This window comes from Macrobrachium rosenbergii, chromosome 23 (genome assembly GCF_040412425.1).
Source record: "Macrobrachium rosenbergii isolate ZJJX-2024 chromosome 23, ASM4041242v1, whole genome shotgun sequence".
NCBI classification, from domain to species: Eukaryota; Metazoa; Arthropoda; class Malacostraca; order Decapoda; family Palaemonidae; genus Macrobrachium; species Macrobrachium rosenbergii.
In genome coordinates this window covers 7,818,982-7,833,737 of record NC_089763.1, presented here as the reverse complement: position 1 = coordinate 7,833,737, position 14,756 = coordinate 7,818,982, and the positions used below count along the sequence as shown (strand labels likewise).

Genomic DNA, 14,756 nt, shown 5'->3' with positions numbered 1-14,756 from the left:
GAGGTAGGAAGGGCTGTCTTTACCCTGTTCACAGGAAAGAACTAATTGTCCTCTCTACCCCACAAGTCCAATACCGACAGAGAGTGTTCGGTTTATCATCCTAAAGATGTCAAGGAGACATTAATGAGTTTTTGAAATCAATAAATTTTTTCTGGTTTTATCATTTCTTGCAGATCTTTTTATTTTTTTGTAATGTAACTGATTAAAATGCTGTGCTAATGCAAATCTTTCATTTCAGACCCTTTTTATTGATAAAACCTATAAATAAAAAAAATATATACCAAATGAGTCCTCACTGGGTCAGGTGCGTCCTATTGGGGCAGTGCCGAGTGGGGACGCATCCTAAAATTTTCATCTGTCAGAATGTTTGGACAAATAAATCAAATTTGGTAAAACCAATGCTGTTGTTGCTGCTGTCGAAGATGATCGCCTTAAATGGAGGTCAAAGCGATGGTCAAGCATCTCCAACTTCCAATTACCATTTTCAAGAACCCCTAGATAAATATAAAATACCAAATATCAGTTACACTTCAAATGGTAATTTAAACTATCGAAATCACTAATAAATTATTTAAACAGGAATGCCATTCAAATATATGTATTGTATCAATAATGGATTTCACTTAACACTACCAAATAATAATTACCTAAAGGCAATGGTCCACTTTGCGTATTAAGTATATTACTTGTATACAACAAGCCAAAATTACAGTAAGGCCGAACGAATAACCACCTAAGTAATAAAAACAACGAATGTAAATAAACGACTAATTAACATAAAAGTGGCAAAATGAGAAAATACCAAAATATGATACAACACTTAAATTATCTAACCAGCACAAAGTAACTGCAGATAAATGAATCTCTTTCTTAACTATGACTGGGAAATTATAATATGGCAATCCCATAAAAATTCTAAATGATATAAATATTATCCAAGGGTATATTTATTTGTGGGGGCTAAAAAGCAAAGCAAGGGACTTTCATTATTAAATGAACTATGGATTATAAATCATAAAATTTAAATGACCTTTACAAATGATGACGTACCTCACAACCCATACTGTCCGTGTATGCTGTTTGTAAATGCAACATATCACAATTGCTGTGCTGGCTCTTGATAAGGCTTCCAAGCAGAAGGTAACGTAAGATGCGGATCCATGGTACCGATCACTTATTTTTTCACCATGACGATAAAGAGGTAAGTAAATCCAATGTTGTCACTGGTGAAGATGGCTAAGAACTACATTCATTTTCATTAAAAGCCGTCCACTTCTCCTTTCTGTAAGAAATGTATAACGAGCAGCAAATCTCTTCAACGACCCAAACCATCTTAATTTTTAACAGGTTATTAAGGAATTGTCATCATTTTATGTAAACAAAAAATATTTAAATACTTAAAATGCAAGTTAAAATTAAAACAATCATTTACAAACTTACCAAATTACCATATTATAAAAAAAAGAAACAGAAAACAAAAAATAACTTAGTGTTATTTTTCAACACTCCCGGGGAAGAAATCAAATTTTACATAAGGATTATGTAAATTTGATAAAAAAAAATATATAATTAGTCTGAAATATCATCGTTTAGAATGCTTTTGAATTTTTGCCGTGATATCTCAGCAGCTTTTCTCAGTGGACGTTTTCTAGAAACGTCCATGCCTGGAGCCTCTTCTTTCGATGCTACAGCATCCTCATCATCATCATCTGATGCTACAGCATCCTCATCAGACTCCTTCCTCAAGAGTGGTATTAAAGAAGTAACATGCCTTTTAGTTATTTCATTGGTTTTACCCTTCAGAACTTTTGCAGCAGTTACCTCTCCGTTGATATTCTTGAAAACTTCTTTGGCAATTCCCATAGGATAATTAATAGGTTTATATCCATCATCCTTAACCAGCACAATATCGCCGATACTGATTTGTTTATGGTTTACAGGAGCATATCTATCCTTCTTATCAGTAGCTTGTTTAATTAAAGTGTTCATGAATTCCTGATGATAGATTTCCAGCAAGTTAGTTCTAACATGTTTCAGCTTCTCATAAGATGTTTTAATTTTATGTACAGCATCAAAATCAACCTGAAAATCCTCATCAGAATCAGGGTCAGCTTGTAATGCAGGAATAATATTCAAAGAGACCAATGAATATCCATGAATAAGTTCCTCTGGCGTTATAGGGGTTGGTACATTATTAGAACAATCTCTTAATGCTTCCTTGAATGCAATAGGCCTTCTATTGATCAAATGTACAGCATGATAAACAAGATATTCAAAATCCCTAAATTCAATGACATTATTTCTGATTGACTTCTGAAATTCCTGGCAATGACAAATTTATATCTATGCTTGGCACACACAATCATGTATTACACAAGCCTTATCATCAAAGTTGCACTTTAATTCAACTATCTTGGATTTATACTTCTTACTTGAATTAAAACCATTGACTGTTAAAGAGACATTATCTTCTAACACTTTCAACTTATTATCACATGCAAGTTTTTCAGCTACAAAACTGGTCTGACAGCCACAGTCCTTTAAACCTCGAACAAGGGCTCCATTCAACATTTCACAGGTAAAAGAAAAAACAGAGCCGACATCAGAGGTATGCAAAGCCTTAGTTATAATCATCACATCACTCGAGGTTTCCTGTGTTTTGATTTACCTGCTTTTACTTCCTTGCCACCTCTCCCATTCACCTGTAGTTTTTCATCATGAGATTTTTCACCTTGATGATCACACAAAAATGAAAAGTGCCAATGGCCTTACAAAAATAGCATTTCTTAAAGAATTTAAACTTGCATTTGTCAGTGGTATGTCCAATGTCAGCACATTTCTTGCAACCATTAAGTTCTTCTAAGCTGAAGGGGAAAAGTGGGAGTCTCAGCTTATGCTCTGGTTCTTTATATTTTATACACTTATGTGTTGCATGGTTTTCCTGGCAAAGAGTGCACCTTTTCCTCGGAGAAGCGGCGTCAGCAGTACTAATTCTGTTAGTTTCATTATCCTCATATTTAACATTAACTGCAAGTGATGTAGAAGATTTTCCTCCTTGTCTCCCCCTTTCATTAAACTTTCTTGTGACGTCCATATAACGTTCAGATGCTTCAAAGAATTTTTCCTTTATCTCCTCAAGTGATGGACGTACATGATTAGTCACATTTACCAGCTGAGCTTTAAAGGACTCATTCATGCCTTGCCAGATGAAATACTGCAAAATATCATCTACTTTGATTTCCAATGTAAAAAAAAGTTTCAGTTACATTAGTAATTTTTCCAATATAGGAAAAAGGATCAGTACCGTACTCAAGCTTCATTTCACTTAATTGCTTAATTACATTGAATTTCTGCAGCGAACGAGAAGCCAGTGCTTCTTTAAGCAATTTCTTAGCATCAGTATAAGTCTGCTTTGAAATTTCAAGATTCTCGAGCAAAATTGAGGCTCTGCCTGATACCTGTTGCTTGAGAAGTAATAGTTTATCCTCTCAGTGTAAGAATATGTGGCAATAGCCGATTCAAACTCAACAAGAAATTTTTCAACATTTTCACTTTCGGTGCTAAAAGCGTAAAACGGAAGTGGAACTACAGGACTCTTCAAGAGACTTCTTGCGGTCTCAGAATCCTTGGCCTCAGGCTTAGAATCCATCAATTGCAAAACAGCAAAACAGGTATTTAATTTATCTGAGTAATCATCACAAGACTGCAATTCTAATAAGAACTCCTCGTCATTTTTCCCGTCTCCATACAAAGACTTCTGGATTACAGTATTAAGACTGTTCAACTGATCACTGTACAAAACCAGTTTAATTTGAACAGCCTTGCACTCAGTTTTATTCATACTCGTGAATTTATCATGTTTATTAAACAACAAGTTATTTGGCCACGAATATATTTACGAGTCTTTAATTCTACACTCATTTCAATAAAATGTAAAGGATAGACCATGGACCCACAAACAAATGAAACCCCAACCCGGAAGCTAACCAGACAGCAAAACAGCACCTTTACTTTAGGCCCCACGTTGAAGCCATCTCGAAAAAATTTACTACGTAATTGGAAAATTAATACAAAGAGCAATTTTCTTATTTTAATGAAACCTTCATAAATTTATGAACTTTAAAAACTTTAATTAAAGAACAACTAAGAAATTGAATAAGATATAATAAAATGGTTTCATGCATTGCTGCTCAAATTAAAACCAATGCTGTTGTTGCTGCTGTCGAAGATGATCGCCTTAAATGGAGGTCAAAGCGATGGTCAAGCATCTACAACTTCCAATTACCATTTTCAAGAACCCCTAGATAAATATAAAATACCAAATATCAGTTAGGGTAAGGGGCCCAGTGAGGACGCATGGCCCAGTGGGGACGCATTTGCTATAAAAAAGGGATTTTGACAAAGGAAAAATCTATTTCTGGGTGAAGGCCTGTGTCGCTGAGTGAAATGTCCCTATACAGCACACATTTCTAGGTATAAGTATTGCTAGATATACCAGAGAAAAAAGCCAATAGGATGCCAGAGTTACTACCTCTGGATCGATACATCCTAATAGGATGTCGGTATGTCATCTAGGAGCGAGTGGAAGCCACTACCACAGACACTTTAACCCAATAGACTCCTCCTCACCAAAACCCCTCTGTCTAAGAGGTGCCGATACAACGGTCCCACCACCGCTACTACTAATTCTACCCACAATGCACCATCCCGAAATAGCACCAAGCTTTTTTGGCTAGATCAGGGTGGGAAATAAAGAGAGGGATGGGTTCACTGAGCGACACAGGCCTTCACCCAGAAATAGATTTTTCCTTTGTCAAAATCCCTTTTCTGGGCTTGTCCTGTGTCGCTGAGTGAAATAGTAGCAGAGAATTGACCAAAGAAGCTTGTAAATATAAAAAGGATTAATGTATTAAGGATAAAATAAAATTTTTATTTTGAATATGCTTTTTACTAATCCAGAAAAGCAAATATAAAAATAAATTAGTACAAAATGACAATAACTAACTTAATTAATGCAAAATGATGTGGTTACAATCTTAAGATTAATAAACAAACTAGTAACCATCACCTATAAAACAATGTTTAGTGAAAACTTAACAACTAAGGTGATAAGGCAAAGCCAGGAATGGATTGAGAAGCAACCCAAACCCAGGCAACAAACTAGGAAGGACGGGAATACAAGCGAGGCAGGTAGGTGAGAAGTACCAACTGGTAGGGCAAGCAAAATACAACAATTACAATTACAAATTACCAACAATAAAATATTATAAAACAATATTAGGCTGACTCTGGGAAACAATGTTCCCTGCAGCGACAGCAGAAAACTTCAAAGCCTCCAAGGATTTGAGATAATGACGTTTAAAAACTCTAGGGATTTCCAGCCCGTATATTTTTTAATTTCCTCAAAATTCATGTGTTGGAAATAATTAACTGAGGTGGCTACAGCCCGGATATCATGGACCTGGGGGATTGAATCCGGATTAGCTTGTTTAATAAAATAAAGTATTTGTTGCCTAATGCCATTCAAGGAAATGGTTCCACCATTTTCTCTAACAAAAAAGTGGACCTGAAGACCTCTGAGAGGTTCTTTCCAGGTAGGCTTTTAATGTGACCACCGGACATAAGGAGGGATCTTCTAAAAGGGGTATTATCTTCCAGGGAGACCACCTAATTAGAGGATCTTCATTTTTAGCTAGAAACATTTGATCTGGGGAGAGTAGAACCTCTCCTGATGGGAGGAAATCCACATGATTCGGCTCTCTAGAAAGGGCTGACAGTTCAGAGATTCTAGCTCCTGAAGCCAGGCTAATTAAAAACAAAGTTTTTCTAAGAAGAGTCGAATAAGGGCAAGACTCATTATTTGTGTCTGAGGCTAACTTTAATACATCGTTTAGAAACCAAGAAACCGTTTTAGGACAGGTTGTTGGTCTAAGACGGGCACAAGCTTTAGGAATAGATGAAAAGTATGAGTCCGTCAGATCAATGTTAAATCCCCAAAGGAATACTTTCTTTAAGGCAGACTTAGTTGTAGAAATTGTACTAGCTGCCAGACCTTTGTCAAAAAGGGTCTTAAAAAATGAGATCGTAAGATTAGTAGTCATAGTATGAACGTCTGAATCCTTCAGAAAAATAGCAAGTTTTTTAACTGCTGAATCATACTGGCGAAGAGTAGATTCTCTCTTATCTGATTCCAAAAATAATGTGTTTTGAGGATCAATATTAGCATTTTTCTGGGCCGAAAACTTCATGAAATCCATAAAGTTAGGGCATTCAGCATTCTTGAGGAAGCTGACACAATCTGAGTTTGCACTACTTGGGTTAATATTGGATGAGGAATTTGCAAGGCCTTGAGTTTCAGCTCTAACAGAAGCGGAAACCAATTGCTCTTCGGCCAGTTGGGAGCAACTAAGGCTATCTGACCTTTGAATGACCTGAGTTTGTGTAAAACTTTCCACAGAAGATTTACTGGAGGAAAGAGATAGATCTTTTCCCATTTGTTCCAATTTATTGACATTGCGTCTGTAGCATAAGCCCGAGGGTCCAGGTTCGGAGCTATGTAACATGTGAGTTTGTGATTTGATTCCGTGGCAAAAAGGTCCACCTGAAGCCCGGGAATCTGTTGGAGAATCCAATTGAAGGATTTCTTGTCCAAGGACCATTCCGATTCTAGAGGAGACGTCCTTGACAGAGAATCTGCTGTGGCGGAATTCTAACCCACAAACAAAACAACAAACAACACTCACCCTGATCTTCGGTTGCTGGAGATGGATAAAGGTCGCCGCAACAACCACAACCGCAAACAACCACAAACACAACAAGGAAATACAAAAAAAAGAAACAGAACACACACACAATAAACAGCACACAACAAGAAAACCAACAACTCCCAGAAAAGCATACGACAAAAACTGTCCCACACAAGAACCACTGACCGGCACTAGCTCTGACTAAAGACTCCCAGAAAAACTGAAAAATCCTTCACATATTCCACAGACAGACAGACAGCGCCGCAAACAAACTAACGACCTCATCCCTCTTCCAACAACCGAAGCACTCACTCACGACAATTACACACTCTCTCTCTCTCTCACAAAACGTTGGGAAATGCTAAATAAAAACAAATTTATTCATCCCTCTATATTTCTCCCCCCTTTTAGCATTTCCCAACCAACACCTTTCACACCTCTTTCAAATCGCCTTCACTTAACACCCACGGATGCTCACTAGCAGGTCCTCTAGATCGCGTTTCGGGCACGCAATCATTCTCTCAGAATCACTCTCTCTCCCAGCAACACTCAAACTCACATCATCTCCTCCATTCTCTCTCAGATTCACGCTATCTTCTTCACTATTACCACTCTCAATTTCATCCACAATCTCATCTATACCCTCTAACTCGTTCCAAATACCTCCCCAATTCTTCAACTAACCCATCCCATTCGCTCATTGACCTTTCCAATTCTTGCAACGATTCATTCATGCTTTCAATCACTCGTCTATCACTGCTACGCTCTCTTACTCTTACACTTTCGCTCACCTCCAACCGCTCACCAACCCCTACACGTTCAGTCAACTCAGTTATATCAAACCCGCATATGCTATACGTTCTATCCATACCATCCCATTCATCCGTATTACACGCTTTATCACTCATTTCCACTTTGGCACTCACACCCTATCACACAACTTACGACCATTCAGTTTACTTACGTTCTTCCCTTTCTTACGTTTTTACCATACTCTACCAAAACAAATTGCTGATCCTCCATACACAAGCTCTCATGCATACTTGGTTCACCCACATTCGATTTCAACCATTTATACACCCCATTCTCTCTCACATATTCCGGTACATCCTTCCATCTACGTAACTGGTTGTGATGCGCTCGCATTTCTCTCACACTACCATCTACACATACTTCCCCTACAACATAACTAAGCCCACTGGGACCAACTTCCAACACCTCATACGGACCCTCAAATTTTTCACGCACTTTATTTACATTCAACCGCCCTTTCTCGATTACTTCTTTCAACACTTTCTCGCCCACCTTGTAACTTTCAAACCTTTCATGCGCCTTCTTCCATACCTCCCTATCATTCTCAGATAGGCCCAATCTCGGTCTCACTATCTTTTCAAAATTTAACACATATTTACACGGAGACATACCAATACCCTTATGCACAGTGGCGTTGTATACCCACAACGCTCGCCCAACGTTTACATCCCAATCATTATCACATTCACTCATCATACGTAATATCTCTGTCAACGTTCTCACCGTTCGTTCCGCCAATCCATTCGCACTGGGCATATACGGCGTAGAGTACACATGTTCTATGCCCCAATCACGCAACATTTGCTCAAACTCCCATCCAACAAATTCAGGCCCATTGTCACTCAACATTCGCGTCGGCTTGCACACGCACATTGGCAACATCACTTGACCCACCATTCTCGCCACAGTCTCACTCTTTTTTGTTCCGAATCGCTACCCGCATATGCAAACTTACTCAAATGATCTACCATTACAACCATTCCCACATGTCCTCTAGCAGTCACAGGCAACGACACACAATCAATCACAACCATCTCAAATAACTCTTTCATCTGCAATCGCAACACAGGTGGATTCGCATGCACACTTTGATACTTACCCTTCTGACAGTCCGCACACGTAATCGCTACATCCGCACAAATTTTACTCAATCCAGGCACATACAATCTCTCTCTCATACATTCCCATAATTTATTTTTCCCCAGATGCCCAAACCTATTATGCACCAATAAACACATACCCACGGCTGCGTCTTCCGAAAATACTGGCACATACACTTCCCCATCCCATATTCCTTCCTGATGCAAAAATAAACTATACCTTTACATACAACAAATCTCTTAGCACTTCGCTTATACACTTCTAACTCAGACGGCCAACTTCCTACTCTTACACCCCTAACACACACTCTCTTAACATATTTATTTTCATGCACTGATTTTGCATCTGCTTAATTTCCTCTTCACTCAACAAATCATTTTCACTCCTTGCAATATCTACCATACCTACAAAACTAGTTTTAGACACATCCTCCTTTAACCTTCGTTATTTCCCTGCCGCCCTTTCCTAAAATTCCCCTCCCGACATCCACACTTATATCATGCATTCTCATAAAATCAATTCCTAATAAAAACATGTTGGCATATCATTCTCATCCATGACTACAAAATTATGTATTATTTCAAATTCCCCTAACTGAATTTTTAGTTGTACCTCCTCCCATACTAACACACTCCCTTGTCCCAAACCATGTATCCTTACACTCGTTGATTTTCTTTTTATATCCCAATCGCACCTTTCCAATTCACTAACTACTGTACTACTCACTAACGACACTTGTGCTCCCGTGTCTACCAAACTACAATATTTATTCTGATCCACCACTACATTTGTTACTAATTTACCTTTCGCTTCATGCATACACGCTCTCACGGCTACATTCACCTGCTTAGCTTCCTCACAACCATCCTCATCGCATTCATCTTCAACGATATCCTCAACCCTACCCCGTATTCCCTCATTTTCCCCACAATCACCTTTCTTAATCAGCCAGCTACAAGTATCCTTTCCACAGTGAACATTTAAAATCACATTCATACCATTTTCATCCACCCTTCCTTTATACTCCACCGGCCTATTCCATCCAAAGAACAATCGTACTGTAATTTTAAACATTTCAGCCACTACCAACAAGACTTTCACTAACTTTTCCTCCTCATCTAATTCCCTTCCTTCCTCGCGCACTCCTCCTTCCGGCATCTCATTCACCACCTTTTCACGTAACTCGTTCATGCTCGCAGGTACTCCGTCAATCAATCCATTTGTTTCCAAATTACTCAACCCCCCAAACAGACATTCCCACACTCGATTCACCCCTACATACTGTTGCTTTACCACAAATCCTACAGGTACTTTGTCCGGGTCCCAGTCGCTCCTAACCCTATCATCTCGTTCAGCCCACATACGCGACATAGCATCCGCAACAATATTCTGTCTACCTTGTACATACTCTACCTTAAAACTAAACTCATTCAAATCCTCTATCGTTCTCGCAATTCTAGCATTCACACTCTCCTTTTTAACCATATATACTAGCGGTCGATGGTCCGTCCGTATCACAAAATCTACCCCATATAAAAATACTTTCAACGCTTTCACACAAAACCTTATTGCAGCCAATTCCTTTTCAATCACCGAATATTTCAACTCTGCCTTTCCAAACGCCTTGCTCACATAAGCAATTACTCTCAATTGTTCTCCCCCATTCGCCTTCTGCATTTGTACCAAGCATCCTCCCATACTATATTTACTTGCATCCGTATACAGTTCTAGTTTATTCGCATTCTCACTATAGTCCGGGAAAGCCAACGTCACGTCTCTTGCAGCCTCCTCTTTCAATCTCTCGAACGCTTCGATCATTTGCTCATCCCATTTCAATCTTACACAATTTCTCTTCCCGTCCATTCAGTAAGTGGTTTCCGATCCCTGAACAATCCTTTATAAACTTCCTTCCAAACTCAATTAAACCCAAAAATCCTTTCAACTCACGCACGGTCCGGGACGTGGAAATTCCCTTTACCTTATTCACGAACTTATCACTCTTCCTTACACCTCTTCCACTCACCATATGCCCTAGGAATTCCACCTCCCAGCCAACCAAGCACACTTTTCAAGTTTTACTTTTATTCCTACTTCTTCCAACCTTTCTAACACTCGTTCAAGCAGTTCCATATTCTCTTCTACAGTCTCACTCTGCAATCAAAATATCATCTATAAAAACAGTTACCTTCTTGCGATCAAACCCGGCCAGAACCACATTCATTGCCCTTTGGAAGGCAGCAGGCGCATTAGCCAGTCCGAAACTTAATCTCCGGAACTGGTAGTGGCAGGAACTACTAGAAAAGGCCGTAATATGCCTGCTCCTTCCTCCAGAGGCATCTGGTAATAGCCCCCTTACCAAATCTAATTTTGTAAACACTTTCATTCCATTCATCTTGTACACACAATCAGACACCACATTCATCGGGAATCGCTCTTTCACAGTTACTTCATTCACCTTCCGATAATCCACACACATTCGCAAACTTCCATCTGGCTTACGTACCGGTACTATGGGGCTATTCCAGGCGCTCGTACTCCTTTCAATCACTCCCACCCTCTCAAGCTCCTCACACTGCTCCTCTATCTCACGATTGATAGACGGAGAAAAATGTCGGGGACGCTGATATATGGGGGTGTCGTCTTCCAGAACTATTTTAAATTCCGGAAGCTTCGATCCCCCAAAATCCTCGTCACCACGACTCAATGCCCCTGCCTATCCCACAACATTCTCCTCAATCGTTCTCTTACGTTATCACTTACATTTTCATCTACCTTTACTCTTTCTTTCAACTCCTCATACGTCCAATCATTAGCTCCTTTCAAATCACCTGTCATCACCTGCCGTACCTTCACGTACCTCTCATCATCCACATTCACCAACGTACGTAATATTCCCACGCAATCTCCCTCACATATTCCTCGGACTCGCTTCTTCCTGACACTCGGCAATGACGTTATATATACCCTCGGATCTCCCATGTTCAAAACCCCATCATATACACACACATTTGCCCTGACTAATTTATTTATGTCTATTCCCTCAACCACATACTCACACCTATCATTGTTGGCTATCCCGAGGCTATCCGGCCATGCCACTTTCACACTCACGACTTCTCCAATCTCAAGTGGCACTTTTACCCTCTCTGTCGCAATTACAGGCACTCTCTTCCACAATTTTTTCTCAACCCTACCATCCTTCCCCAAATACAAATCCCCAAGCACATCCCCTTTCATACGTAATTCAATTACATTCATACTAGGACGGACCACCATCCCGCATTTTTTCAAAAACTCACATCCCAATAATATATCATATTTATCATTCGTACTTTCAATCACACAAAAATCACTTTCATCCATCACTACACCCCAATTTCTAACCGTTCACACACTCTTCCAACCACTGCTACCCTAAATTTCCAATCCCTCTTACTTCCCCCTGACAGTTCCTAATCTCACACGTATTCCTTAATTTCTCACATCCATTCTTAAATATGACATTCATACTACACCCGGTATCTACTAAGGCAATCAATCTTACTCCCTTACAACACACTTGCACACTCATGCACTCGTCAGTCTTTCCAGCAAAACCTCCCTCATGCAACAACCCTTCACGTACATGCATCACACGCACCGCTTGCATCCTGGAGGATCCACCCATTTGAACCCCTTCACACTCAGTTTCCCGAATTCGCTGTCACAGTTACCCTCTTTCGTCTACATACACTTGATACATGCCCTTCCATTCCAGCCACATTCGTCACACTTCGCTCTCGGTTCTGAACACATTCTCGCATAATGCCCATTCTTACCACAGTTGCCACATATTACATTCACTCGGGTACCCCTACAACCATTAGCAACATGACCCACCTGTCCGCACCGGTAGCATTTAACCCCTATCTTTCGTACACTCCTTACCAAATGTCCCGGTTGCCCACACGAAACACGCTCCTATAGCCCACCTACACTCATTCTTTGTATGTCCTTCCTTTCCACATCTAAAACACTTGCTCGACTTCCACTCATCGACCTTCCCTTTGTACACTACTATCCCTAACCCGTCCAACCCGTTGTTCCCTTACAAACCCATCATTCATCCTCACTGGCACCTCTACATTACTTGCTCTTACACTCCTATCTATTACACTATCGGCCATTCTCATTGGGCCCCTCAACACTGCATCCCTAAAGCTTCCGAACTCTGGTACTCTCTCATCTACCCCAGCCCTTACACTTACACTTCTGCTCTCTTTTATAACCCTGTCAAGCTCATAATCTTCTACAATTTCCAAAATTTCTCCCCAAGTCAACCTTTCATTCGTCCATCTTTTCTTCTCCTTCCGCTTCAAGTTCACAAATTCTCTAACTCCATCTGGCACTGTCCCTAACAACTTCCGTACTAACTCCTTACATTCATCTATCCCATCATCCCCAAACTTCTTCCTTGCCAACGTCTCCAGCCTACAAGCATACAGTGACAAGGTTTCCCAGCTTTCATTCTTGCCTCATCAAATTCATTCTTCCTCTTATACTTAACACTCGCTTTCATACGCCTCGCTTGCTCAACTAATCTAGCTTTCACCTTGTCATACTCAACATCTCCCACACTCATAATAACCCTATACATATCAAGTAAAAACCCAGTCAAATACTCTCCTAATTCTCGTGCCCACACTCTCTTACTTTCCCCATACTTATCCTGACAAAACCTTTCATACTCCCTAAAGAAATCATGCACATCCCTACTTCCATACTCATTATACTTTTCACACCGGGGTACCTCCCTCACATACATAGCCTTTCTCACTTCTTTCTCACTTTCACTCTCACTTTCGCTTACTTTCGCTCTGTCCTTTCATACCCTCTTCCGAATACAAAGAGTCCACTTCTGCACTTACATTCATCTTACTCATTACACTCTTCTTCCCCTCTTTTTATCCACTTTTATCCACTCACCTCCATCCACCTCACTATCACTACTGCCTTCACCCTCTCCTTCTTTCCTGCCTTTCCCACTTCCTTACCCTTCTTACCAGTTTCCTTTCCTTTCCCTTCTTTCCTTTTTCTTCCCTGACTTATCCTTACTTTCCCTCTGTTCCTTCCCTTGCTTTTCATTCCCTTTTCCTTACCCTGCCTCTCATTCCTCGTTTCTTACTTCCTATTCCCATATCACTTTCATCACTCACGCTTCCATTCACTTCTTCCTCCTTTTCTTTCTCTCTTGCCCCTTCACACGTTCCAGAGAACCTGCCTCCAACAGCCCCTTCTCCAAAAACACCCTTGAACATACCTTTCACCATTTCTTCCACACTTCTCATCATTCCCTCCAACTTTTTATCCATCCTCTCTTCCATTCTCTCTTCCATTCTCTCTTCTGACTCTTTCATCTCCCCTTTCATTTCTTCTTTTGCACTTCTTAGCATTCCTCCCATCTCCTCCAACTGACTCCTCAACTCCTCATTCTCACTCCTCAGCTTTCCATTCTCCTCCTCCAGCCTGCCCTGGAGTTCCCTAGCCACTCGGAGTTCCTCTCTCAATTTCTCTATCTCACTCATCCTGACCTTTTACTCTCACTCGACCCACCACAGACAATCTTAACGGCTATTTTACAACAGCCCCACGTTGGGCGCCAAATATTATGTGGCGGAATTCTAACCCACAAACAAAACAACAAACAACACTCACCCTGATCTTCGGTTGCTGGAGATGGATAAAGGTCACCTAACAACCACAACCGCAAACAACCACAAACACAACAAGGAAATACAAAAAAGAAACAGAACACACACACAATAAACAGCACACAACAAGAAAACCAACAACTCCCAGAAAAGCATACGACAAAAACTGTCCCACACAAGAACCACTGACCGGCACTAGCTCTGACTAAAGACTCCCAGAAAAACTGAAAAATCCTTCACATATTCCACAGACAGACAGACAGCGCCGCAAACAAACTAACGACCTCATCCCTCTTCCAACAACCGAAGCACTCACTCACGACAATTACACACTCTCTCTCTCTCTCTCACAAAACGTTGGGAAATGCTAAATAAAAACAAATTTATTCATCCCTCTATACTGCAA

The 14,756-nt window shown here is 40.2% G+C and overlaps 1 protein-coding gene across 1 annotated transcript; it reads right to left on the bottom strand.

Moving 5' to 3' along the window:
* Window positions 1–398: 398 nt before the first annotated feature.
* On the bottom strand, window positions 399–2,337 carry LOC136851244 (uncharacterized). The gene is made up of 3 exons (XM_067125200.1): window positions 1,051–2,337; window positions 648–733; window positions 399–494 (listed from the first exon to the last, which is right to left on the bottom strand). The coding sequence occupies exon 1, from the start codon at window positions 1,987–1,989 to the stop codon at window positions 1,570–1,572; it is 420 nt and encodes a 139-aa protein (XP_066981301.1). The 5' UTR covers window positions 1,990–2,337; the 3' UTR covers window positions 399–494; window positions 648–733; window positions 1,051–1,569.
* Between the last annotated feature and the right edge of the window lie 12,419 nt (window positions 2,338–14,756).